The sequence below is a fragment of the Aspergillus flavus genome, chromosome 4 (genome assembly GCF_009017415.1).
Source record: "Aspergillus flavus chromosome 4, complete sequence".
NCBI lineage: Eukaryota > Fungi > Ascomycota > Eurotiomycetes > Eurotiales > Aspergillaceae > Aspergillus > Aspergillus flavus.
In genome coordinates this window covers 1,487,776-1,512,701 of record NC_092405.1, presented here as the reverse complement: position 1 = coordinate 1,512,701, position 24,926 = coordinate 1,487,776, and the positions used below count along the sequence as shown (strand labels likewise).

Genomic DNA, 24,926 nt, shown 5'->3' with positions numbered 1-24,926 from the left:
CGAAAATGCCTAGCTTACTGCTGGGATATTTGCATGAGAGCTTGGATTAATATACCCAGAGTGTTTAGATTCTCGCTTTACCAACCAAGTTTTTATCAAATATGATTCGCACCATTTATCTTCACCAAATTTAAAATCAACTATGCTAAATAGTGACATAAACTGATCAGACAGACACAGCCGAGCTTCCCTTATGTTCATCTTCATCATCGATTCGTTGTCCAATCTTTACAAGTGCACAAGAAACATTCAAGCTTAATACACTACCAAAAAAATTGACGAGAACAGCGGAAGGACGAAAACCACAATAGAACCAGACTAGTCATCGGTCTTTCGAGCGTCTTTAAGAGTAGACTCGGTTATCTTATCAAGAATGGCGCGCATCGTCACTCTGTTGCCGTGGCCTTCAGGTTCCTTGCTATTATCATTTGCCTCTATCTCGGCAATAAGCGTCAATGCTCTGTCGCGTAAATCCCGGACAACATTCTGCGTGTGCGTGAAGCTTCCAGTGCTCTCCATGTATTTGACTGCGTATAGTTTGACCTCCTCATCCTTAGTTTTCTGCTTCAGGATGTTGATAAGCTGGTGATTACTCGGGTCGGAGCGAATGCTGTGAATGATGGGAAACGAAAATTTTCCCTCCGTGAGGTCCTCGCAGAGGCCTTTGTTTTTAGTGTAGGTTGTATTGGATAGGTTGAGGTAATCATCACAGATTTGGAAGATCAGCCCCAACACGTTAACCAAGCTTACGCAGTCTTTCCCCGTAGCGCTTTCGGCCTGCATTAACTTTATAGCTAATCGAAACAACCCACCGGTCTTGTTTCCAACCATCTCGAGGTATTCCTCTTCGCTGGGGCAGGTGAGGGTGTCTCGCCAGAACAGGTCCATCCCTTGACCGCGATGGAGGTTCAGTAACTCTTGAACGTAAATATCAATGGCAGCAGGGTTGTTCAGTTTTTGAACCTCTTGAAGGGCCAAGAAGTAAACATAATTCGCCGAATTGATGGTCTGAGCTGTTCCGTAGATATTATGAGCCACAGGAGCCCCGCGACGGAGAATGGAACAATCTTCAACATCATCGATCCTACAATGAGGGAGCGAAGATTAGAGTTGGCCGAGTTGGGGCGAGTGCTATGAAGATACACCTACAATAATGATGCTGTGTGAAGCATAGTTACCACCTTGGTGATTATAGCCAAACTCTCCGCGGGGACTTTCAGCCATTCATTAAATGCGTTGATAAGCTGCCGCCGTATATCCTTGCCGGGATGCTGCAGCATGTAATCATAGGGACCCAGCACGATGACCTCATTCTCCGGCGACCACTGGCCATCTTTATATTTGGTGCCATCTAGGCTGGACCGGTTGCGAGTGTGTTTGCGCCGGATGTTGGTGTTTGTCTGTAGTTGATCGCCATTTGTTTCAGGAATAGCCGCGAGGTTGGATTGCCCTGTCACGGATGGGTTTGTACTAGCTCCGTCTGTGGCACCTGCAGAGCTAGTTCGAGGGGGAATGGCTGTGGGGGGCTGAATGGAAGAAGTTTCCGACGACATGTTTTCCTGATTTGCTTCCCCATCAAGTTTCGATTTGGTGATAACTTCGGGAACGGACAGATGGCAAATGACCCAGTTATTTAAACTGACCTGGCGAGCTGCCAGACGCCTCGTGATAGACGTAAATATCTTTGTTCTGTGCCGCACAATATGAAGAGGGTGAATGCAAGAAACCTTTGTTGTATGCGGGGACAACCCAATTAGGCAGCCTGGACAATGTGACGTCGATTCATGTGATTCGTATTGTGCCCGCGGCGGTGGGATTAGTCTCGGTCACATGACATGGGGCGTGATCGAGGGACCTTGACTTGACACCCCAAGAGACTTTCCAGGTGAGTTACAGGGGCATTCTTCAAAGATGCCAGTTCCATGGATCATGCACCCCAGGCTGCAAGGAGCCTTCACAAGGGATAGTCGACTGGACAACCTAAATGATCAGGGAAACGCAGAATTCAACAAGAATGGGCCGAGTCCGAGCAAGTTCTACTACTCATAATCCAAGGCACGACAAAACACGACATCATTAGGACCCTTTTCTTTGATAGTTGATTCTGCCAGGATGAGCTGGCGAGATGGCGCAGCTGAACTTGTCATCATCACAGTGACAGCTCAGCGCCTAACTGTCCAATGGCCTGCGAAACACTGGAGGGAGTAGCGTCCCAATTGGACATGGCCAGTCGTTTCCCGGGGCAACCATCGGGTGTGTTTGCCTGTCGGTGGGGCTCTCGCTCTCTAAATCTGACTAGTGAGGATCTCGGCCACGATCAGAAGGTGGTGTTGTCGAACTAATTTATCCTTCGAGCAAACCATTTATCACCAATAATCGAATTAAATTAAGGTACATACCTGGGCGTCTGGGCTAGCCGGATCTTGTTCTATTTTTTCCTTGTCCTACTCTCATATAGATAAGCCTCGGTGTCGCATCTTGTCGCCGAAAGCGTCGCCGAGTTAAAAAAGACTTTGTTTCCGGGTTTCTCTTGCTTCGTGTTTTTTTTTCGCCAGCAGCCATCCATTGATTATTTTTTCGGTCGCATTACGTACCCATGGAGACTTTGTTGGCGCATTCGTTCGACTACCTTTCTTCGTACGAACCAAGCAAAGTTCGCAAAGGGTTGCGCCAGGTTGAAGGTCTTCTCGCGCAAATCTGTTTATCTAAGTCGAAACAGCCGGCGTCTGATAAACGGAGGTCTTTACTATCCTTTGGAGCTCCACAACCTGTTCCCAAGGCTCTGTCCGAACTAAAAGATGACCCCGCATTTAGAGAATTTTTCAAGCTTCAAGAAGGGTTCCAATGGAATGGTACGCGCCGTTTGGTCCGATTCCATATATTACCGGATATCCGATAGACTGACAAGCTCCTCCCAGTCGCAATGCGCTTGGTAACTTGCCTTGAACACCTCCTTGGTCGAGGAAGCAATGGTACAAATGACCTTCTTATACTCTCGACACTTGACTTAATACAAGGCGCGCTTCTGCTCCACCCGCCATCGCGGACACTATTCGCGCGGGAAATTTACATGAACATACTATTGGATCTTCTGGACCCGATCAACTGCCCCGCGATTCAGTCTGCTACTCTCCTCACTCTTGTAACGGCTCTTTTGGACCATCCCGCCAACACGCGCACGTTTGAAGAGCTCGACGGGCTGCTCACCGTGACATCTCTCTTCAAGCAGCGCGCAACATCTCGCGAAGTCAAACTAAAACTTGTCGAGTTCCTCTACTTCTATCTGATGCCGGAAACACCGATGATCCCTGCAGGAGCAGGCGCCAGTGCGGCGAACGCTGCAGCGATCGGATTGCAGCGCAGTCCAACCAAGTTAGGGGGCCCAAGGCCAAGGAGTGCCAATGGCCCAGGAGCTCACCATGGAGGAAGGGGAAACAGAGATACGCGCACGACGGATGAGAAGCAAGCACTGCTCGGGAGATATCTCAACAATGTGGAAGATCTGGTTGAAGATCTAAAAGAAACAGCGCCTTTTGGAGCAACGGTTTACTAGCAGGAGCGGCGCCCTGGACTTCTCTTTTTTTCTGTCCTTTCTTTCATTCTTTCTTTGCCTTTTCCCCCTTTTTCTTCTTTCCTTTTCATTGAGCAATGGAGCGTGCATGGAATGGTATTGTTGGCTGGTCTCTCTGTGTTTTGCGTAATTCCTCGCGCTGAATTATCCTTTCCTTCTTTTCTCCTTTACCCTCTTTCCTTCCCTCCTTCCATTCTATCTCCATCCCTTTTCCTGTCTTTATGACCCTCTCTCTGATATACCATTCTCTCCCCGTCTGGCACGGCGTCTGGATCGAGAATGTGGATGAATTCTCTATTTCCTGCTTTTCCTGTCATGTCATCCTTTCCTTTCTTTTTTCCTCTACGACTTATGGGTCAGTTTGATGCATCATGTATCATATTTTTTTGGGCGGACTTTAAGAGCAATGACTACTTTTGAATGATCATATCAAGCTGAAAATTAGATATCACCATAACCACTCGAAATCCATGCCGTAGAAAATGTAGCATTGGAATTTCGGGCCTTTTGCAGGTCGGAAGACCAAAGCGATGGTGATGTTGCATATTGTAGTAGCAATCCTGGAACATATTATATAAAAATTTGCGACAACCTCGGTACCAACTAATATGACTCATCTTCTCGTATAATAGCAAGCATGGTTGCCCATATAATTATCATTTTTTACAGTATATATAATATCTAAAGCCCATTATTACCTAGACAACTTCAATCAAAAATTTGTATTGAGAAACATCCCGGCGGTGCCACCCGCCGATTAATAAAGAGAAGCAAAAAACAAGGAAAAGAGGTTATCTATTCAGAACATTTTTAAGGCCCCGCAATTTACTACAATGGCTCGCACTATACAAGAAACCCTTGCCTCGGGGTCCCTTAGCGATACAGCAAGCTCCCAGAAGCCAGTACAATATGTGGAAACGGTCGAGGCATACAACAGATGGGCGGAGGTAAGCAAGTCTAAGTCGTGAAATACTTCACTCCGAAGGAAAAGCGGAATTCAAATATTTCTAAACAAATTCTAACCAAAATGCAGGTTTATGACACAGACGGCAACTTTCTACAAGCTCTCGACACCATTGAAATGCAACAACTACTGCCACAGCTCTTGAACAAAGTAGCCGCCAACACACAGCCAGGCCCGGCGAAACTAGTCGATTTAGGCTGTGGTACAGGCCGGAATACTCGCCAGCTACTGAAGTTCGCGCCTCAAGATGACCATATCGTTGGGCTGGATGCTTCGCCGGGGATGCTGGATGTTGCTCGGACGGCTATTGATAAAGAGAAGGAATTGGATCCTTCTCTTGCTAATAGGGTCTCGTTGGAGATTTATGATTTGCTTCGATCGCCCCCGGCACCGCCAGAGTGTAGCCTGGGCGCGGCTGGTGTTATTTCAACGCTGGTTTTGGAGCATATTCCTGTGGACCGGTTCTTTGAGGGCGCGGCTGCGGTGATGAGACCTGGCGGGTATTTTCTTCTGACCAATATGCATTCTGAGATGGGGTCAATTAGCCAGGCGGGGTTTGTGGATACGGTGACTGGGACGAAGATTCGGCCGACTAGTTATTCTCACACGATTGAGGATGTGTTGGGTGCTGCTGAGAAGGCGGGCTTCGAGGTTGAAGAGTTGGGCGGGGAGCGCGTCCGCGAGAGAAAAGTAAACGAGATGATGGTACAGGATTTGGGCAAAAGAGCGAATAAGTGGATTGGTGTCACGGTGTGGTTTGGAATCTGCTTCAGAAAGCGGTTGTGATGATGTGCTACTCTTTCTTAAGCTTGATCCAGTTTTCGCTGAGAGGATTGAAAGACATGTAGGCTAGCAGTATTATACAGTAATAAATCGTTTTGATATCCAAGGTCTAGAAATATTTTAGCAACCTTTCCCGATGCTGCACAAGATTTTCATGCTTCTGCAGAAGCTCTGCGAGCCTATTGCGCTTCCATCCCATTCCCTTATCTAATATCAAATGCGTATAAGCGAAGACGCTGGCGTCGAACAAGCCTGGACTAGACCGTTCAAAGAAATGTTCATTGTTGCCTAGAAGCGTAGAGAGAGCCTCAAAGGCATCGTCTGCCTCTGCCTCCAGTGCGCTGACATCAATATATTGGGTAGTCTTCAGAAGCTCATCTCTTGCGGCCTGCTGAAGCTGAACGGCTAAAGTAGCGCGTACTAGCGAATTGCTAGTAGATGGATCCACGTAGAGCCGGCGGGCTACGGCATTGAAGTTTTCATTGTCTAAATACAAGGTATACAACTGTGTGCATGTAAGCGTCATTGTAAAACCACGGTCGGGATTTTTGCATATCAACATACCCAAGCATTCCGTAGCCGATGATCCAGTAATGATGTATATACCTCGAATCGCAAGTTCAATTGCTGCTCTTCTTCGCAGTGAACTTGTTCAATAGCCCACTTTTGTAGTTTGCTGGAAGGTATCGGGGCGTTGTTGTTGACTGGTAGGCCCGGGAGGAGGAAGGGAAGAGCACCAGTTGGTGAAGCATGATTATTCGAAGGAACAATATCAAACTCGATGCCGACAAATCTTAAGTATGCCTATGCGCACAAAGCCATTCGGGTCAGAGGCTATAAGATATAGTAGGCGCAGTGCGCTGTCCTCACATACCTGCCATTTGAGACACTGCGGATTGAATGACGGTTTGTGACTTTTCGCACCCGCCGCATCAGTAAACACAAATAACCGATTTCCAGTCCGGTTCGAAGCACCACGTTGAGGAAGGTCATTAGGAGAATAAGTGACGAGAGGGAATTGATCAAAGATGCGCTTAATCGGAGCAGGAACGGCGAAATAATCCCTGGCGCGTGAAATGCCTACATTGCCCAGCGCCTGGCCGGCGGTATCACGTCCTTCTGGAGTCATTGAAAAGAGACAACAAGGAAAGATAGACTAAAAAGAAGGTGTACAAAAAGTTCATATGTCAGTGAATTGAAAGGCCGAGGCAAGTGGAATAAGTCGACTCGGACCAGCTCTGCGTACTACGTACAAGCTTATTGCCGGACGATTTGATGATAAACTCCGATTTGCCGCGCTGCCAAGCTTCAGGCACCCCAGGCACAGATTTATGCCTCAGGCCTACAGTGCAGACCTCGGAGCCGCGCTTAGACTCGTTTCAGGTTGGATTTTGCATGTTCTTCCGATGTCCAGTCACCGAACAGCCCCCGCATCTTTAACCCTGGCGGGGTTGTCGAGTCGCCTGGACCTGTTGTCTAGCCACTGTTTACTAATTATTTTTTGGATCTCCCATTTTTGGATCTTCCTTTAGTCTTCATCCTTTCTTTCTGTGACACCCTTTATCTGTTGTCATCGCGTTCGTATATTCTTGTTCTTACCGAACGTCCGCCGCCCCGTTGAACGGGACCTCTATCGATTTCTTTGTTCCTATTCCTACGTACAATCCCTGTACGGAAGGCTACTCAACTGAGGAAACTTAATCGTCTTTCTGATGAATGTCGAATCTGATCTGCACTGTGGCTTGCGATTACTGGTGGATCTGCGATAGCGCCGAGGTCGATACAGAACGGCACGAGGCACAGTTTAACCGACCCCAAGCATATTTGAGGATCGGTACTGTCTTAAGTGCGTCATTTTGAGACTTGCTTGACACAATGCCTTTGGACGAAGAAGGTGCCAAGTGGTCATGGTAAGTACTAACTTATCTGTCGTCGGCACGAGGTTACTAAACGGATACCCAGTGAACCATGTATCCGTGGCCATCGTTCCTCAAAATGTCAACATTTCGACAGATTGATGATGAAGGTACCGAAGGCCGGACGTCCACTTGCTAAATGTCCCCATCCGAAAGGGACATGTAGCTGCCAAAAGACCTATGCCTTTATGATCCGTATACCAAAAGGTGAATATCACATTCCCTTACAGAACAAGCTGTCGCTAACTACCATAAAGGCTCTACGTGTCTCTGTAGACCGGTATATCAAGTGCCTGTGGACTCAACTGAGTCCGCACCACCCACACCAACTACTCTCCCCCCTACGGCTTCACCCGCTCCTGGTAAAATCCAGAAATCAACTAGGAGGCAAATCAAAACTGCCCCGGAGAGCATTGCGAAAGCCCTAGATTCCATACCAGACTTTGGGAAACAACAGCATGGAAACGGCACTTCGAACCATATTTCCCCCTTCATGCCTCAAAATCCGGGGCTTGGATCCATGGGGAACAGTCTGCACCAGGGTATCGCTGCGACTGGCACTTTCATACCTCACCAGGCCCTCAACAACGGCGATGACTCAAAACCGCCAGGCGGAAGCTGTTGTTCTCAAAAATCACAACCACCAGTGCAAACCAAGCCACAAGCCACTTGTTGCAAGAAGCCTGAAAGTCCCATTCAGAATGGCCAGAGCGCAGAACTTACGACCGACGGATCGAGCGCGCCCTATACGCCATCTTTGAATGCGACCTCATTTACGCCTGTTTCCACACCTCAGATTCCTTCATGGCAGGACTTTAATGCAGCTGGACAAAATCACTACTACCAACCGTTTGTGTCGCACCAACAATCGACTGGGCAACCCGCATATGTGTCCGACTATACGTTACATACATCACCCAAGGCTGTTTCTATGGGCTTCCCCCATCAGGACATTACGAGCAGTAGTCTCACCCAATCTTTCGCTCCGCAACCGTTCCCACAGGATACTAATAATTCTGGCTATATGGCATCGGCAACTCTCAACAGCGATCCAACCCATAATTGCAGCTGTGGTGATAATTGCCAATGCCTGGGCTGTGCTTCTCATCCTTTCAACAATACTACAAGACAGCACGTTCAAGAAATGGGTCTTTTGGTTGCCTTTGACGGCGACGACCGGACCGTGGATAATTTGAACGGTTACCAGACCCCCTCTTTACATGGCAGACAGCATAGTGCTACACAACTGGATTATCCATATACGAACTTTAGTCACGCATTCGATAATAGTGCCCAGCATTTGATGATGCATTCCTATGGTGAACAAAACCAAACCTCACGCATACTTGGGAATGGATATTCGTCTCCGCCAGCTGAGTACCTCTCAGAGCAACAATTTATGGAGCCTTCGGAGTATTACACTCTTGAATATCCAGTGGGCTTGCCATCTGGTTGTTCTGATGTGACGGGAAGTTGTCAGTGCGGAAATGATTGTAGTTGCGTTGGCTGTCTCACGCACAGCGGGCACAATGGTCTTTCTCTTGGACCTGTTACTACCGAGGCCAGCAGTTTGTCTCCTATTGCCCCCGTGACGTCGTCGGACAACCCAGGCATCGGCGTGTCCGGGATACAGGCTTTGGATGCTATTACCGTGCCATCTACATCCCCTATGCTGTGAAAATTTCCCCATCTCGAAATACCTTGCCGCAGATGTTTCTGCTTTCTTTATCTTACACCGCGTTTCATCTTCGGCCGACCGTTAATCGTGATACCCCTGAATAGATGCTGGACATTAGATCTCTTTCGCCCCCAGTCTTCGTGTACAGTTATTTTTTCTTTTTCAATCTTCTGGGCTGCGTAGACAACGCATGCATCGGTTCATCCCCTCTCTTGCTTTCTGGCCATCATCCGATCCCTTCTGGCGACTGCCTTTACTATATCTCTGGAGAATATTCAGGCGATGCATCTCACAAGTTCCACGGATCTAGTGTCATCCGTACATGGAATAGCTTAAATTAACAATGTAATATCGGATATATTGGCCTCATCACATGTTCACATAGCTACCTCTAGCCTTTGCACGTAGTCTCAAACGAAGATACCTAGGCTACACTGGCGTATTCTTCGTAACTATTCAGTTCATTTTATACACCTGGTGATGCGAATCGAAGACGGAAACTGAAACAATGGCGGGATACAATAATGATGAATTGCATGCTAAACGGTAAACAGAGCCTAGGAATTCTTCTAAACAGCATGAATGAAGCCCTAAACTGACTTTATTCCCTCGGCTATACAGGTATCATACACAATCAAATGCTGAACCCTCTACCGACGCAGGGCGTCTCTAACGGGCGAGTCGCCACGACGGAAGGAAGCTATGTCTCATGTTAGTCAAAGTTGATACCTCTATACAAGGCAGTAGCAGGGAGTAGGAACGTACAGTCGGCCTCTTCCCAAGCACGTCCAGCACCGAAGCCTAGACCAACCCAAGCGGGCCAAGCCCTCCGCTTGAAGAGGAGCACTGAGAAAACAACACCGAAACCGAGGCCAAGGGAGGAGCGAATGATCATGGAGGAGATGGCGCGATCCCACTGTAGTTGTGAAAAAGTCCGTATTAGCCCCAATTCTGCGTGGTTGTATACTTCTTGCTCATTGGAACCCCGGAAGAGCCGAGATGGCGGGCAAAAAGACCAGAGCTTGCCATTGACGCAAGAGCATGCCGCAAAAAGAGATATAGAAGATTCAGCGGGCGATTAGTACCTTCTCATTGAGCAATGCCTCACTGACGGGCTTGGTGGCCCGGACGATCGGCTGAGATTCGTTGGAGTCGGCCATTGCGATAGATCTGAAAATCAGGGATTAGCCAAAGGTAGACATTGACGTGGATTGAAGCAGAACTGACTGTGACGAGGGACACAAAGAGGCAGTCAAGGGTTATATTTGCGGAATATTCAAGCCAAGGAGGAGGTGATGAAATCGGGTGTGATGTTCGAGCTCTGTCGGGCAAAGGCGGTCGGAAAAACTAGGCTCGGCTTGGGCTGTCGTCACGGGCTTGACTACTTTTTTTTTCTTTGGTCGGGTAGTATCAGGACGCAATGTTAACTCCGCACTGACAAAGAACAAGAGGAAAGATAGGGGAGGGCAGTTCGACACACTCTTCTCGGCATGCCTTCTTTTGCGGAGGTAAGTTAACTACTTGAGATTTTGAGTTTATCGTATGAAGTATGTTTGTTGATCTTGTCCTCTGTACAGCGTCCGCGCTCCTCTCAAGAGGCTCTTCTCCGACTTGAAAAAGGCTCGGGTTCTCCAATCAGCCAACTCAACGAGGCAGCTCAAATCATAGGACTAGATCTGGCGTTATGTGCAAGTCATCCGGAGATCAATAAAACCACCTACGTCCAAGCTCGCGCCGCTCCGAAGGAAGAATGGGTCCTCCGATGGTTATTAAAGAAGTTGAGGGCGGGGAAGAACTATCGTGTCGAGCCTGCGTCTTTTCTCCTGTTACGACAACTTATTGATCTTATTCAACCAAAGACATTAGCGACAACGCTTAAGGACCAGAAATTTTTGGCGATCCTCGACCACGCGATTACCGACTTGGAGGATGATGTATTTGCCGGTCTCGAAAATGGAATGACAGAGTTGGGCCACTCGGACTCAGAGTCTAGTAAGACTCTGAGCGATTCATCGCCTCAAAGTGATAAGAAGGGAACGAAAAGAAAGAGGACTGGCGACAGTGAACAGGACGGGATGGACATTGACGAACAGCCGCAGACGCCTACGTCGTGCTTCTTGTCCTTCATTCGTGCCTTAGATTGCTTGTACAGCTTGGTGATGCTTGCAAGTCGGACGCTTGAGATCGATGAAGTAGCCAGTTCTCATCTGAAGCATGCGCTGAAGGGTGAGCCTGAAACGGTTGCTGTAACGTTAGGGAAGTCGTTCAGACTCGCAGCTGTGGCTTCTACGCAATTTTCCAACGCGCGGAAGACGACAGATTTGCAACACCTCCTATATGTGTTTCCAGCTATCCTTGATCTATGGGATTTGAGATCTAACCGTCGTGTGGACACGGATAGTGGATCGAGTAATGTAAGTTTTGCGCCGTGCCGTATGTCGGAGGAATGTCATGCGCTAACGTTTTTAGGAATCGTTTGCCAAATATTGCTTCCAAAGTGCTCTGAGGTTGCAGCACTCTGTGAGATCTATTCAGCTTGACACTGACGAAAGGGCCCAAGTCCTGCATGGAGTTGAGCGCTTGATCGCCCTCCATGTGGTTCTTCCAGCGCGGGCCGCCTTTTTTGACAGAGGGGGATCGGGCATAGATTATTCGGCTAGCGAACCGGACTGGAGTGCTGTGAAACCTGTTTCCGATACTTTCAGGCCCATTCTTTGTGAACTCGAGCTCCCCAGTCAGAACACCAGTGGTGACATTGTCAAGAAGAAAACGTTATGGAAGACGGCAGAACTTCTGCCCGAGTTCTTCGACATCGCTTGTCGATCGGTTCCTAGGGACACCTTCCGAAGACAAACACACGATGCGCCTTGGTTGGAAACACTGTTCGTTGCAATTGCCGAGCTAGCATTTTCTATCGTGAAAGCTGAGAACACTACTACTTACCTTGCGGAATTTGTCGGTGTTTTGGAGCGGCTTTTCCGCGTCGCCCTCGACCGGAACGTGCAATTATCTTTACATACTTTGCTCACTCATGCATCCTACACCGGCCTGCACAGAGACGGACTGTCGCAGGTTGAGTGGAGCCTAACCGCCTTATTGATTGAGCTTGGGGCCGACATATTCTTACCAAATTCTGGACTCAGTAACTCTACCCAATTGCTGGATGCGTTACTTAAAAAGATTAACCTATACTGGCGTAGCGGTGCGTCTCAAACAGGTGGCAGTTATGAGACTATCAAAAACGGCGTCTTGATTCCTTTGATGCGCGCATTTATGAGTGCCAGGGATTTAGCGGCTTTCATGCAGTTGTGGTATGAACAACTCATTGAAGTAGAAGAAGCACGGTCTCAAGACAGTAGCTTAGGCCTTTTCACTGTCTGGGAAGATGATGATGTATGCAATGTTTACGGTGATTTGATGCGCAGCCCCCTTACTCATACATATGCTTCTGCGCAAATGCATGCAGCCGCAACGGAGATCAGGGCCGAGGATGGCAAGTTTTCCAAGTCCGCCGGAGCCTATGCTCAGTTTGTCATCCTGGAAGCTGGTTTGAGAAACCGTGATTTGAATGCTACAGATTCATATGACGATCTGGTTTCCATTATTGAGACGTTGAAGTCAACCTTATCCTCGAAGCAACAGCTGCATTGGAGATGGCGGTTGTGGAGGCTGGCCCGCAGCCTTCTCGAGAACAATGTACACTACACTGACAGCACTCTTGCTGCTACAATTATGGGCTTAGTTGAAGCTGCGGCTAAGTCTATCAAGCGTCATCAGAAGGACCGGATGCAGAAACTGTGTGCTCCCCTGGAATGCTTCGAAGCATATCGATTTACTGTTACTGCCATTAGCGTGTCTGCAAAGTCGAGCTATACTGATGAGTTCAACACGCTCACTAAGGACATTGCGGAGTTTATAGAATCTAGCTCCGGCACATCAACACAGCCCAATAATTCTCCCTGGAATGGTCGGGTGGACACTCTCGACTCAATGTACCTCGTCCTGGCTTACTTTTTGACTCTTGTCAGGTGCCCGGACGTCTGGCGCCAGGTTAACGTTGAATCCCGCCGCTCTCTCTTTCAAAATATGCTCTCCTTAGCAACATCCCAGTATCACCCGTCTTCGACCCTTGAGACACCTCCATCTGAGGCAAGGTTCTTACAAGCCTGGGCGAGTGTGGTCTGCCACGAATATCTTCTTAATGCTCCTGCCATCGCCATAGACCTGATTGCTGTCCTATCGGAACGTGTCAAAGAGGACGCCTCGAATAGGAGACTTTATGTTGAGAGTCTTCAGAGAATTCCTACGGCGCTTATTACACGCCGTCAGAGGGGACTTCTCCTAGACCTTTTGCAGGATGTTGTTGTAAAGGAAGGTAGCACGGCTGAAATCACCGTAGGGTTATTGTCCCTGATGGCGAAGCTGGCCGACATGCCTAAGTCCACGGCAGCTTTAACCAGCGATTGGGAACCCATCTGGACAGTGGCTAAAGCTGTCAGTTTACAGGGGACAGAGGTTGACCTGCAGATCATGAAAGCATTTAGAAACTTACATCGAGCAGTCGTATCTAAGCTTCTTGTCCTCTCCGAAGAGGATTGTCGCAGACTATTCAAGAAAATGTATCGCAAAGTTTCGTCAAAGGCATCCAAATTGCGGTCTATTGACCGTAACTCCATGGATTGCTTTTTCTTGAGGATCTCCCTGTCTCAGCTCTGGCTCCATCGTAAGCGACTTTCTGGTGTTGATGAGACAGAATTGGCTGCATGCCGCCAAAAGTTTTTCGACTTAGTCGTGATGGAGGTCAAGTCCGTCAAAGATCAATGCAAGAAGCAGAAATTAGAGGAGACTATTACCTTGATCAAGATCCTGGATGCATTGGAGGACTTTGAGGACCTGGCGACTGATCACACTGAAGTTGAGAAGTTCTTGACCAAGATCGAGAATTATGTCGAAAAGTCCGTGGACTCAGGGTCTTCACTGAGAAGGCTCATCAGGCGTCGTGTCTTGGCTGGTAAAGGCACGGAGAAGAGTATTACGCTGCCTGTTATAAGCTGCGCCGAGACACTGCCGCTCCAACACATGTATGGCGAAGAGCAGCAGCTGTTCATTCGATCAACGACCGCCAGATTCCAGTCGATGACTGTGGACCAACTGACTCAAGCAATCCAAGATATCCGAGAACTTGGATTCGATGGAGAAAATGCCGCCTATCACCTCCTCGTTTCCGGCTTAGCTGTGGCCTCCCTAACCCCTGTCAAAGATAAGGAAAGCGGCACAGCCAAAGAACTCTCTCTCCTGTGCACCGCTATCACAGATTCTGTTCGCCGTAGCAGATCTATCGAACATTTTACACTCGCTACAGAATGTCTAGATATTCTTCTGCGTAACCACACTCGCTGCATTACTCAGTGGAATATCGACAGTCTTCTGGCATGTGTTGCGGTGTGCGCTTCAAAGGCTGGTCCACTGATTAGCCCCGAATATTCCGCATCAATCTATATTCGACTATGTCGGTTGATGGGTGTGCTCTTTGGTATTCACCGCCAGAAACTCGGTGGTCGTTTCCATCTGATTCTGCCTGCCATGCAACGACTTCTTAACTGTTTGTTCGCTCGCAGTAAGAAGCGCACAAGGTCAATGCTAGCCGAGAAGAGATCCGCTCAGCAACCATTCTGGTTGGCACCCCTGCAGGCCGCTCACGCCGTGCACTTTACCCGTCTCCTCACATCACTTTGCGACCCGACCGTTTCCGCGGTGTCGAGGCCCACCCAGACCGGGCTGAGTCACGAAGGGCTGACTGACCAGACCAAGAAAGCTAAGCGTATCGCAGGTCAGTATCTTCAGTATCTTATCATGGAGTATGCGGAGAGCTCCCTGCGCGGCTCACTGGCACCAGAAGTCAAAGCTGCCATCCTGCCGGGTCTCTACTCCGTTTTGGATGTGATGTCGCGGGATACCATGCGGGCATTGAATGCCGGACTAGATGTATCCGGGCGTGCGATCTTCAAGGGTCTGTATGATGACTACGTGAAGTTCGGCAAGTGGAACAAGGGATGATGGAGTTGGGTTGTTAAAATTAGCGGCGCGGTTTAGACTAAACAATTACCCGGAGTTAATGATGGAGTCTAGTGTGCCTAACAGATATTGTCTACATATCATACTCCATGAATGTCTGACGATGCGCATGCTACAGATGTCATCATTGATATGTATATAGAGAGTGACATTGCCTACAATTTATATTGTTCGAAAACCACATTTGAGGCAACACGTGGTATGTATTATCCTAGAGCCATGTAGTCATAATATAGTATGCGACACTTGACAAAATAGTACAAGCTGATTTCATAGGGCTAAATCCTTATCTAAGCTGGTCTTATCTACACGCCCTCATGCTAAACAAAAATCTGATTCCCTAAGAACCAGGCTCCGTGCCAGGAGCAGCGGTATATACAGGTCTAGGCTAGTATAATCACTTAGGGTAAAGGAATGGTCAATTGGAGCTTGGTAAGAGATAAGGGATCTATCTACCACTGACTTCTAGATTTCTCTTCAAGAGATCAGGGGGAACTTTAAAAGGTATTGAGATGTCTGATTACCGAAGAAATGTCTCACGTGATATTGCCTTATCGTTATCATCCACCGCGGGGAAGAAAAGAATGGATGCATAAAAGTTACTGCTTACTCGATGTGATCGAGTCAGCACGGGGGAAACGATGAGGCAGCGATTAGATATGCCCAGTCCACCGACTCCACCGTGGCTCCACTCGGGTTATTTTCATAGGCTGGAGATGCCGGAGGAGCCCCAGTCACGTCCTGTTTGCGGAGAGCTTATCGAAGATAACGGAGGGTCGTTCACTTTGTTACTTGACCAGATAGAGCAATAGAAAACCAACGGGCGCGGTCAGCTCTCATTTCCCCTCTTGGCGAGCGGCTCGTGGAGGGTGATAAGGAAGCGGTGGCGCAGCGATCGGATGTTCCTCTTATCAGCTTTTTGTCATGAAGGTTCCTCAAGGATTATCGTGGGTGAGGATGGGTCAATATCGGGTTCTAGAGGCCTTCTCATTGGTTGAAATGGGGCTGGTCGATGACGATGATGCCTTCCCCATACTGCAACACTGACAACCATTGTTTTCCTTTATAAAGAAGGAGGGACGGACGAGAAAGAGAGAGAGAGGAGGACTACTATTACTAGTATTACTACTGTCATCTCTCTCTCTCTCCGTCTCTCTCCCTCCTATCACTTTATCGTCTTGCCCCCCTTCTCGGCTCCATTACTATCCTTATTCCATCCTGCATGTAAAACCTCTATTATTCTAATCATATCCCATTACGAATACCTTTGGCTTCACCGTCACTCACACCCAAGTCACGGGGTACTCTCAAATTATGGCACGAATTAAAGAATGGGTCGAGAAGTTGGAGGTGCCATCAGAGCCCGGCCTGACCAACACACAATTGATGTTGACGAACCATGACTTGCGGCCAGGTGAGACCATTTGAACTGGCCGGCGCATCTCCTCGAGACGCCCTTTGCTGCCTCTTTTCCTTTGTGTACTAGAGATCATATCCCCAGAGGACGAGTAAAGCTGACCGAGTGAACCTTGGGATTGCGTCGTGATTTACAGTCGAACCCGAGCGTCGTCAATGGAAATGGTTCAACTTTGTCGCCTTCTGGATTGCAGACTCCTTGAATATTGTGGGTAATTCCTCTTTCTCCTTCCACAGAGAAGATGCTAACAACGTCGCCTCAAACAGAATACGTGGATGATCTCGTCATCGATGATCGTTGATGGTTTGTCGTGGTGGCAGGCATGGATTTGCGTCTGGGTCGGATACTTCATTGCTGCCTGTTTTGTATGCTTGACTGGCCGCATCGGTGCCGTTTACCACATTTCCTTCCCAGTGGTCTGTCGATCCACATTCGGAGTTTGGGGATCGCTCTGGCCGGTGTTCAATCGAGCTGCAATGGCGGTTATTTGGTACGGTGTTCAGGGTTACATCGGAGGTATGCACTGCGTTCTGGGCCCCTCGCCCACCCCATAAGAGCGCCTGATGATGCTGCCATGAACTTATCTGACGCAAAATAGGCCAGTGTGTGACATTAATGATCAGCTCGATCTGGCCTAGTTACAATCGTCTACCCAACACCATTCCCGCCAGTTCGGGCGTTACAACCAGGGACTTCGTGAGCTTTTTCCTCTTTTGGCTACTCTCCCTACCAGCCCTGTGGTTTCCTGTTCACAAAATCCGACATCTCTTTACCGTCAAGGCAATCTATTCACCGATTGCGGCTATCGCTTTCTTCGCCTGGGCCATCGCACGCGCCAAGGGCCTGGGGCCCATTGTGCATCAGCCACACACCGTACACGGCAGTGCGCTGGCGTGGGCGGTGGTGAAGTCGATTATGAGCTGCCTGGGTAATTTTGCAACGCTGATTGTGAACGATCCCGACTTTTCGAGGTTCGCCCGGAAACCAAAGGATGCACTGTGGGCTCAGCTTCTGACCATTCCCATCGGCTTTGGAGTCACGTCCTTCATCGGTATCATTGCGTCCTCATCTTCGGCGGTTATCTTTGGCGGAGAGATGGTGTGGAACCCTCTAGACCTGTTGGGCAAATTCCAGGTTGGTGCCAGCTCAGCGGAGCGATTTGGGATCTTTGTGATTTCTACAGGGTTTGCTTTAGCTCAGTTGGGGACGAACATCTCTGCAAACTCCGTTTCCGCAGGTACAGATCTGACCGCATTGCTTCCGCGGTATCTTACGATCCGGCGCGGAAGCTATATCTGCGCCGCTGTTGGTCTGGCTATGAATCCGGTAGGTACCCTGACGCGTTTCCTTTGGGGGCTATCTAACAGAAGTGCAGTGGAACCTCGTGGCCTCATCCAACAGTTTCACGACTTATCTCTCAGCCTATTCAATCTTCCTTTCTTCCATCGCGGGTCCCATGCTTTGTGACTATTACATCGTCCGCAAGGGCTATCTGCGCGTGAAAGAACTATACACTGCGCAGGAGGGCTCCGCATACCGATTTGTCTACGGCTTCTCGTGGCAGGCATACGCCTCGTATATAGCAGGAATCCTCGTCAATATCGTCGGCTTCGCTGGTGCCGTCGGACGCAAGGTGCCCGTGGGCGCCCAATACATATACAACGTTAACTACTTCTCGGGAATAGTGGTGTCTGCTCTCATGTACTACATCCTAACTCGGTTCTTCCCCGTTCCCGCGACCAGCTCCACCTGGTCAGAAGCCGATCAGGATGTGGACAGCCTGTCTATTGCGTACGGGCAGGAAGTAGACGCGTACGATGTACCGGAACCGGTGAAGGCAGATTCTCTAAATTATGGCACGCTCCAGGAGCGGAAAGGACCGAAGGCTGGGTCATCGGCCGCTGTATGATTAATGAGACATGATTATAATACCTTTGCTTAGTGATATTGTTTTGACTTCATCCTTAATCAACTTTAATAGAATTGGACACATGAGATGGCAATTTCATAATTCTTCAATTGACATTTATTATTGAAACTGTTGCTATGTCCAGGAATCTTTCGAAGCAAAAAGGCAGTCGGATTATCCAAAAGCTAACCCACTATTCAAGCTCCTCATATCTCAACCACAATATTTGTAAATCGCCAAACCAAAGAATCGAAACCTCTTTTACACCTTCGGCATTATCATAACACCGTACATTCATTGCCCATCAATCACCCGTTTAGCGAGTAGTATATCCACCGTTAGCGAAGATGGTCTGGCCAGTGATCCAGGCGCCATCCGTGCAGAGGAACCGAACAATCGGAGCGATATCCTCGACCATCGTCAAACGGTTGCCCATACCGTTGGACTTGTGGAACTCGACAGCCTCGGGGGATTCCTGGGGGTAGAAGAAAGCTAGTTCGAGTAATGGGTTAGACATTGTTTTCTTGCTCTTGGGGTTTCTTCGAGAAGAACTTACGGGTGTCCATCGGTCCCGGGGCAATGTTGTTGACGCTGACGCGGCGGGATTGGAGTTCTTTGCAGACGCCTCTGTTGACTTGTTAGTATTTGTGCTAGTGATAGGACTTGTGGATGGATGGGTTGGGTTTGGTTGGTTATAGGTAACTAGGTACATACCGAGTGAAGTGCTCAACCGGGGCCTTGCTACCAGCATAGGAAGTATAGTATCCCGTGAAAGCGCCAAGGAGGGCAGTGACGATCGTGATGATCTTGCCCCCGTCCGTGACGTGTGCGGCAGCTTCTTTGAGGACGAAGAAAGCCGTTTTGGAGTTGATCCTATTTCATTTCCAAGGTGTCAGTCCCATCACTCGTTGCTTATGCTTTCTCTGCAAATAAATATAGAGTGCAAATATATAGATAGATAGATAGATAGGGAATAGACGTACGCAAACATAGTATCGTATTCCTCCTCCGTAATTTCAGTAATAGGTTTCTTGAGCACCTTGCCCACTGTGTTGACCACGATATCAATCTTTCCGAAGTCCTTCAGGGCATCCTGGAAGAGCTTCGTCACGGCTCCGGCGGAGGTAAGGTTACCCTGGTAGAACGCGACCTTGATATTGGGATAAGACTTCTTCAGCTCAGCCTCCAGTGTCGTAGCGTCGCCCTTGCTGCTGTCGGAGTGGTAGTGGAGGGCAAGGTTCGCGCCGGAGCCGGCGAGCTCGCGGGCAGCGGCGGCACCAAGGTTCTTCACACCGCCGGTGATGAGAGCGACTTTTCCGTTGAGGGCCATTATCCTTATTCTTGTGTGAGTGTGGGATTGGGTGCGAGTGAGTTGGTATAAAGGTAGAAGGGTTGATTATTTGCGTAGATATTGAGATGAATTGTGTTATACTTCGCAGCGATCTTTGAATGAAGAAGAAGAAGCGTAAGAAGAAGAAGAATCCGACATGTCAGAATCCAGTCCTTTTATAATGATCCGTAGAGCCATGATGATGTCGTCGACCCAGACTTATCCTCTGGAACCATTCCCGGAGTTTGAATCTCTTTGTTTCAGGGATTTCAATCATATTCGGTTCTGGTTTGAATTGAGTTAAGTATGTGCTATCCGGAAACGGTAAGCGGGGTGGTGAGGGTCCGACTCCACTTTTAGTTGTTCTTGGTTGGTGGCGGGTCTGGACTGGTTAACTGTGATGTCCGATTTGGGATATTGCATATTTGCATGATCCGTTTGCTTTACTGTCATGATTCCCGATTGTTAAATTGAGATATGGTGATCCAATGGGAGAATTTGCGCCGGGGATTACAATCTGATTGATCTGAGAGTTTAACCGGATAGCGTGTGGTCCATCCGCGAGTGATATCCCGATTTAGACAGGACGCCGACCTGAAAAGGGAAGTCACGAGGTGAGAGCCACGTTGCGGTCGTCAACAGGGGAATAAAAAAAGACAGGTGGCAGGATGAAAAAAAGAGAACTTCCTATTAACTCCTGATCCCACGCTACTGATATTACATACATAAATACAAGACCGACACCCCGAAAGCTGTTACTCAATTACGAAGATGCAAGAAAATGACCAGGATTGGGCTCGGGAGCCTGACCCGGTGCAAAGGTAGCGCCAGGATAATAGAGCGCCGATCCGTGCAGGAAGGCAGCGTTGCGGTCGATCCAGACCACTATCCGGCGGAGTAATCCATTCAGACCAAGCATTGATAAACCGCCTCGCATCCCAACCGCCCGGGTGAGTCCTCTCATGTGCACGCTATAACTCGCCATGTCCCCGTACATCGCTTCATAACTTCCCATCTTCGCTATCGCACCTATCAGTGCATCATTGACGCGGTCCGGTGGTTGATACTTCAAGGCATCGTTGATGGCTTGGACCGCCTTACAACGAAGATTGAGAAGGTCTATTTTCATACCTGCGGCATGCTCGCTCACAGACGCATAATGGGATGCTGCGAGTAGCATGATGACTAGGAAGAGTGCGCGATTTGTCATCACCAAAGGGAACCAGCTGGTTCTCAGAAGGCCTTTATTCCCTGGTTGATCGAGCTCGGGGATGTCCACGGCCATATGCACCAGGTCTTATAGAGCACCATCAGTACGGTTCTACTTGCTATGGATGGTGAGACTAATTTCAAACTTACAGTGATCCACGAGGACCGGCATGAACGGCTTGAAACTGGCTGGATAGGACCGAAAAGGGTCGTCTCGCAGTCCCCCTAACTGCAGAGGGATGGAGATGGTGGAGGACGTGTCCGGAATCTCGGGAGAGTCGTCCTCGGAATCGCTTCGTGACTGCCAGGTTGCTGAACAGCTTATGTCCATGCAGAACGATAGCACCGCATTTCGTTTTCGCTTGAGAGACGGGCGATTCTCGATTTTCTTCCACTGGTACCGAGCCACGTGAGATCGAATTTCGGGCTCCTTAGCGAGCTGCAGAGCGTCTTTCGGCTCTTTGACATTTATAAAGACAAACTCCATGCCCATCCTGAATTCGTTGGCTGGAGGGGCAAAGTTCGATTGATTGAGGGTGTGTCTGTGGGGATGCTATAGTACTAAAAATGTAGCCGCCGAATGAATCCTACGCAAGGACAAATATCATTCAACGCTTTGATTTTTGTTTCTTTTACTTTGCGTCTCGACTGGGTTACGAGAAGACGACGGGGCGAGAATTTAAGGAGGTAAAGCAGCTGTCATTAGTTTGGGGGGGTGTCTGGGGTCTGGATGTGATAAGGCAAGAGAGAGGGGATCGGATTGACTGCTCAGCCGTAGCCGACCTGGACTAAAATCCTTTTGATGGTCCAAAAGTCCCCTAAGTGGATGTGCCCCACCACCACCGACCAATGAGACCGGAGATCGACCATCGGAGTTAAGGGTTTTGAAGGCGATCTTTCTGGTTTGGCGCGGACTATCAACACTAGTCGCTTCCTCCATTCCCTTCTTCAGCTCTTTGAATGTGAATTCCCTCAGAGAAGAACAATCCTCCCACAATCTGATTCATGGTCGGTGACATATCTGCTGGTCTGCCGACTTGAAACAAATAATGATCCCTCGGAAAACATTTCCCCGCAGCTGGGCTGGTGAATGGAATGCTGCGTTGCTCTCATATCGCAATGGCAACCTGCCCCTATCATTGTCAGCGACGGGCTAGGTCGAACTCGTGTCTCCACATCGCACCTCTTTAAGCTCATAGCCTCGCTCTATGACCCCCCTCCCCCAAATGATAACTAGGCTCTAGCTCCGGTTGGAAAATTGCTCTGAACCAGCTCATTGCAATAGTTGCTTCATTATATGCCCCTAGCTATGAAGACAATGTCGCAGCCAGCTCGCTATACCATTGAACAGACACGAATGATGGGATAGCGACAAAACCTATCGCCATGTCTTAGGGTCAAAGCAATCGCGCTCGGATGTGATGGTGATTGAACCTAAAGATATGGCTGAATCCGCCGTGGAAGATTTGTTACCTCTCACATTTGTTCATCAGGGGTCGCTTGTATCTTCTGCTAATCTTGACATAGGCTATTCCCAGAGCCTATCAGGAAAATGACGCGTATCCGACTTGATCCGAGTCCTCTTGGTGTTATGTTATTTCGCTCAGGTCTCTTTCTTTGGGTGAACTATATTTTTCGTAATTCATGATGGATATCCGATCCACCATGACTGGACATTATCACCTAGACTCTTCAGTTAGCTTGCTATAACTCGACATGATGGATGTCCAGGACACAACAGGTAGTCATGATCAGGAAATGCGAGAGGGATTCTATTTTGGAGGACTCATGTTCAGGCAACCAGTTTATCATTCAATACGAAAGACACGTGCATCACCCACATGTGACGTGGGGTACAAAAGCTGACGAACGCATCCTGGCTGATTTGACTGTGATTGTGACACCTCCATCAATATACTAGCATTGACCATGGTCTCCAGTACGGCCTTTATCGTCGTTCAGGTTGCCCTCGCCGCCCTGGCCGCCCATGTGATCTATCAGTGTTACTTCCATCCGCTTGCGCGCTACCCCGGACCTTTCTTGGCTCGGTTTACCAATCTCTGGTTCGTCCTAAATCTAGCCTTCATTTACCATCGGAGCTAAGATTAACACCCTGTTCGATGGGCTAAATTGCCAAGCGCACTGACCAATCTACATAAAGGAGACTGTTCACCTTTTTTGGCGGTCAACATCATCTTTCAGAGCAGCATTTGCATGATAAATATGGTCATGTTGTCCGCGTAGCCCCAAATTGGCTCTCGTTCTCCGACCTACATGACTTCGATGCGATCTACGGTTTTAATAAATCGGTCGAAAAAGACGACTTCTATCTGTTTGGCCGCCCTCGCGACAATCGCGTGCCGAGCGTGTTCGCTCTAAAAACTGATGCAGATCATCGGCAGAGGAAACGCAAGGTAGTTGGACCAGCCTTGACAACCGCGAAGATAACAAGATATGAATCCGTTGTAACAAAGCATGTGGACCTCTTCTTTACACGGGCGGATGCCGCGTCCGCGTCAAGACAAGATGGCGAGATGGCCGCGGTGAATCTGGCACCGCTGGCTCATCGGTTCACCATGGATGTCATGCTCGAGCTTATATATGGCCCCGATGTTGTTTCGCACCCGTATACCGACTCCGCGACCGGGGCCGATATGTGTTCGGCCATGCGCAAGTTGGTTAAGATGGCGTGGAGCTTCTCGCTCTGCCCATCATACGGCTGGATCATGAACAGCCGTCTCATCAGTGGAGTGTTGCGCACGCTGACTACCAGCAAACAGGGCGGTCCCACAGGAATGATGGCACTCATGACTTCGAGCCACACCATGATCTTTCGGCGTCCTGAACAGGTTAGCCTACCTGCACAGCCCGGGATCGTAAAAAGTTGGTTAGATATTCCTCTTGATGACTCCAGTCGGATGACTCAAGATGAAGTATTTTCGGAGGCAGTCAACCTGGTGTTTGCCGGACCGGGTAGCGTAGCTGCGGCTCTAACAGCCATGGTCTACCAATTGGGAACACAGGAAGGTCAACTATGGCAGGAGAAGCTACGAAAGGAGGCTGATGTCGAAGCACCACCATTCTCCCTCGAGCTTCAAGCGGTTGTTAAAGAGACTCTGCGTCATTGCGCCTCTTTTCCGACAGCTTTTCCTCGAGTCATCAGACGCGGTGCCGAAACTATAGTATCCACTCTTCCAGCTCCACTCCCCATCGGTACCACAGTGTCGGCAAATTCCTATGTTTTAGGCCGGTCGCGTAAAATTTGGGGCCACGATGCTGATCAATGGCTTCCACAGCGATGGCTAGGGGACGAGTCACAACGTCGGGAGATGGAAGCCAAACTGGTGGCTTTCAGCAAAGGGTCGCGAGGCTGCGTTGGTAAAGAATTGGCCTGGCTAGTCCTTGCAAAGGCAGTCATGGCCATCATTCGACGCTGGAAGTTTGTGAGCGTAGGGGAGCTTCGGGGGAAGAGTTATCTGGAAATGCAGTATGACGATTGTTGGATTGAGTATGAAGAATTAGCGTGAGCTTGTTAATACGGTAATGGAGCATGATAGTTCAATTTTCAGCTCTGTATTCTACGCCTCAAGTCGGAAATCGACTTAACCAATTAATTCCGCGACAAATTGACCACGAGTTGAGTCACGACGTGGCTGAGCTGAGCTGAACTTTCGTTCCATTTCGGGAGCCCGACGAGGCTACTCAGCTGCGAGTGAGATCTTTAGATCTCAAAAGATCTACATCACTTAAACTCAACGATCCACTCGCTCTCCACCAGAGGCGAAATTAATTTGCTCTTCTTAGCATATATGACCCAGAGTTTCACCAGCACTAATTTTCTGTCTTTCATCCTTCCTTGCCCACCGAGCTCTGCTCTCTCCTTTTGACTCTAAACGGGAGTCAACACATTACATTATTGTTTTTATTCTTTCTTTTGGTACCTGATCCAAGAATTGATCATCTCAGGTACTCATACCAACTGCATCTTCTCGTTTTGCGTCTCTATTCCCGCTAGATCGACAATCTGAGAGAAATAATCATGTCTACCTCTGGGGCTCTCCCGCAAACCCTTCG

The 24,926-nt window shown here is 48.8% G+C and overlaps 11 protein-coding genes across 11 annotated transcripts; 6 read left to right on the top strand and 5 right to left on the bottom strand.

The window, feature by feature from the left end:
• Positions 1–318: 318 nt before the first annotated feature.
• F9C07_3716 (geranylgeranyl pyrophosphate synthetase) lies at positions 319–1,553 on the bottom strand (the record flags this gene model as incomplete). Its single annotated transcript, XM_041291819.1, has 2 exons — positions 319–1,084; positions 1,150–1,553. The coding sequence occupies 2 exons, from the start codon at positions 1,551–1,553 to the stop codon at positions 319–321; spliced, it is 1,170 nt and encodes a 389-aa protein (XP_041146005.1).
• A 1,043-nt stretch (positions 1,554–2,596) lies between these two features.
• F9C07_2106302 (cell division control protein 14) lies at positions 2,597–3,553 on the top strand (the record flags this gene model as incomplete). Its single annotated transcript, XM_071509008.1, has 2 exons — positions 2,597–2,852; positions 3,018–3,553. The coding sequence occupies 2 exons, from the start codon at positions 2,597–2,599 to the stop codon at positions 3,551–3,553; spliced, it is 792 nt and encodes a 263-aa protein (XP_071366373.1).
• Positions 3,554–4,404: 851 nt separating this feature from the next.
• On the top strand, positions 4,405–5,321 carry F9C07_3714 (S-adenosyl-L-methionine-dependent methyltransferase; the record flags this gene model as incomplete). The annotated part of the gene is made up of 2 exons (XM_041291807.1): positions 4,405–4,518; positions 4,605–5,321. The coding sequence occupies 2 exons, from the start codon at positions 4,405–4,407 to the stop codon at positions 5,319–5,321; spliced, it is 831 nt and encodes a 276-aa protein (XP_041146003.1).
• Positions 5,322–5,427: 106 nt separating this feature from the next.
• On the bottom strand, positions 5,428–6,447 carry F9C07_3713 (putative mitochondrial outer membrane protein; the record flags this gene model as incomplete). The annotated part of the gene is made up of 3 exons (XM_041285793.1): positions 5,428–5,823; positions 5,883–6,122; positions 6,193–6,447. 3 exons carry the CDS (start codon positions 6,445–6,447, stop codon positions 5,428–5,430), a joined length of 891 nt encoding a protein of 296 aa, XP_041146002.1.
• Positions 6,448–6,725: 278 nt separating this feature from the next.
• F9C07_2283289 (uncharacterized protein) lies at positions 6,726–9,273 on the top strand. Its single transcript, XM_071510624.1, has 3 exons — positions 6,726–7,228; positions 7,281–7,441; positions 7,492–9,273. Exons 1-3 carry the CDS (start codon positions 7,194–7,196, stop codon positions 8,910–8,912), a joined length of 1,617 nt encoding a protein of 538 aa, XP_071366372.1. The 5' UTR covers positions 6,726–7,193; the 3' UTR covers positions 8,913–9,273.
• F9C07_2283288 (uncharacterized protein) lies at positions 9,274–10,287 on the bottom strand. Its single transcript, XM_041291806.2, has 4 exons — positions 10,140–10,287; positions 9,998–10,082; positions 9,678–9,828; positions 9,274–9,612 (listed from the first exon to the last, which is right to left on the bottom strand). Exons 2-4 carry the CDS (start codon positions 10,070–10,072, stop codon positions 9,563–9,565), a joined length of 276 nt encoding a protein of 91 aa, XP_041146000.1. The 5' UTR covers positions 10,073–10,082; positions 10,140–10,287; the 3' UTR covers positions 9,274–9,562.
• Positions 10,288–18,406, top strand: F9C07_2283286 (Urb2/Npa2 family-domain-containing protein). The gene is made up of 6 exons (XM_071510623.1): positions 10,288–10,420; positions 10,490–11,326; positions 11,382–16,611; positions 16,671–16,920; positions 17,003–17,730; positions 17,780–18,406. The coding sequence occupies exons 1-3, from the start codon at positions 10,403–10,405 to the stop codon at positions 14,967–14,969; spliced, it is 4,443 nt and encodes a 1,480-aa protein (XP_071366371.1). The 5' UTR covers positions 10,288–10,402; the 3' UTR covers positions 14,970–16,611; positions 16,671–16,920; positions 17,003–17,730; positions 17,780–18,406.
• On the top strand, positions 16,302–18,313 carry F9C07_3709 (permease for cytosine/purines, uracil, thiamine, allantoin-domain-containing protein; the record flags this gene model as incomplete). The annotated part of the gene is made up of 5 exons (XM_041291803.1): positions 16,302–16,401; positions 16,541–16,611; positions 16,671–16,920; positions 17,003–17,730; positions 17,780–18,313. 5 exons carry the CDS (start codon positions 16,302–16,304, stop codon positions 18,311–18,313), a joined length of 1,683 nt encoding a protein of 560 aa, XP_041145998.1.
• A 223-nt stretch (positions 18,407–18,629) lies between the features above and the next one.
• Positions 18,630–19,764, bottom strand: F9C07_3708 (putative short-chain dehydrogenase; the record flags this gene model as incomplete). Its single annotated transcript, XM_041291796.2, has 4 exons — positions 19,297–19,764; positions 19,028–19,186; positions 18,870–18,940; positions 18,630–18,805 (listed from the first exon to the last, which is right to left on the bottom strand). Exons 1-4 carry the CDS (start codon positions 19,641–19,643, stop codon positions 18,630–18,632), a joined length of 753 nt encoding a protein of 250 aa, XP_041145997.1. The 5' UTR covers positions 19,644–19,764.
• Positions 19,765–20,306: 542 nt separating this feature from the next.
• F9C07_3707 (uncharacterized protein) lies at positions 20,307–21,515 on the bottom strand. Its single transcript, XM_041291795.2, has 2 exons — positions 21,003–21,515; positions 20,307–20,939 (listed from the first exon to the last, which is right to left on the bottom strand). The coding sequence occupies exons 1-2, from the start codon at positions 21,343–21,345 to the stop codon at positions 20,407–20,409; spliced, it is 876 nt and encodes a 291-aa protein (XP_041145996.1). The 5' UTR covers positions 21,346–21,515; the 3' UTR covers positions 20,307–20,406.
• Positions 21,516–22,287: 772 nt separating this feature from the next.
• Positions 22,288–24,635, top strand: F9C07_1519190 (cytochrome P450). The gene is made up of 2 exons (XM_041285792.2): positions 22,288–22,915; positions 23,014–24,635. The coding sequence occupies exons 1-2, from the start codon at positions 22,782–22,784 to the stop codon at positions 24,377–24,379; spliced, it is 1,500 nt and encodes a 499-aa protein (XP_041145995.1). The 5' UTR covers positions 22,288–22,781; the 3' UTR covers positions 24,380–24,635.
• The last annotated feature ends 291 nt before the right edge of the window (positions 24,636–24,926 follow it).

Bases quoted from the DNA above. Each gene is read 5' to 3' on its own strand.
- F9C07_3707 (XM_041291795.2), bottom strand. From the start codon at position 21,345: ATGGGCATGGAGTTTGTCTTTATAAATGTCAAAGAGCCGAAAGACGCT. The intron at 20,940-21,002 runs GTAAGTTTGAAA...GTGCTCTATAAG, and splicing joins GCCGGTCCTCGTGGATCACT to ACCTGGTGCATATGGCCGTG.
- F9C07_2283288 (XM_041291806.2), bottom strand. From the start codon at position 10,072: ATGGCCGACTCCAACGAATCTCAGCCGATCGTCCGGGCCACCAAGCCC. The intron at 9,829-9,997 runs GTACTAATCGCC...TCACAACTACAG, and splicing joins AGGCATTGCTCAATGAGAAG to TGGGATCGCGCCATCTCCTC. The intron at 9,613-9,677 runs GTACGTTCCTAC...CATGAGACATAG, and splicing joins TGCTTGGGAAGAGGCCGACT to CTTCCTTCCGTCGTGGCGAC.
- F9C07_2283289 (XM_071510624.1), top strand. From the start codon at position 7,194: ATGCCTTTGGACGAAGAAGGTGCCAAGTGGTCATG. The intron at 7,229-7,280 runs GTAAGTACTAAC...ACGGATACCCAG, and splicing joins GAAGGTGCCAAGTGGTCATG to TGAACCATGTATCCGTGGCC. The intron at 7,442-7,491 runs GTGAATATCACA...ACTACCATAAAG, and splicing joins TATGATCCGTATACCAAAAG to GCTCTACGTGTCTCTGTAGA.
- F9C07_2283286 (XM_071510623.1), top strand. The intron at 11,327-11,381 runs GTAAGTTTTGCG...TAACGTTTTTAG, and splicing joins CGGATAGTGGATCGAGTAAT to GAATCGTTTGCCAAATATTG.
- F9C07_1519190 (XM_041285792.2), top strand. From the start codon at position 22,782: ATGGTCTCCAGTACGGCCTTTATCGTCGTTCAGGTTGCCCTCGCCGCC. The intron at 22,916-23,013 runs GTTCGTCCTAAA...ATCTACATAAAG, and splicing joins GCTCGGTTTACCAATCTCTG to GAGACTGTTCACCTTTTTTG.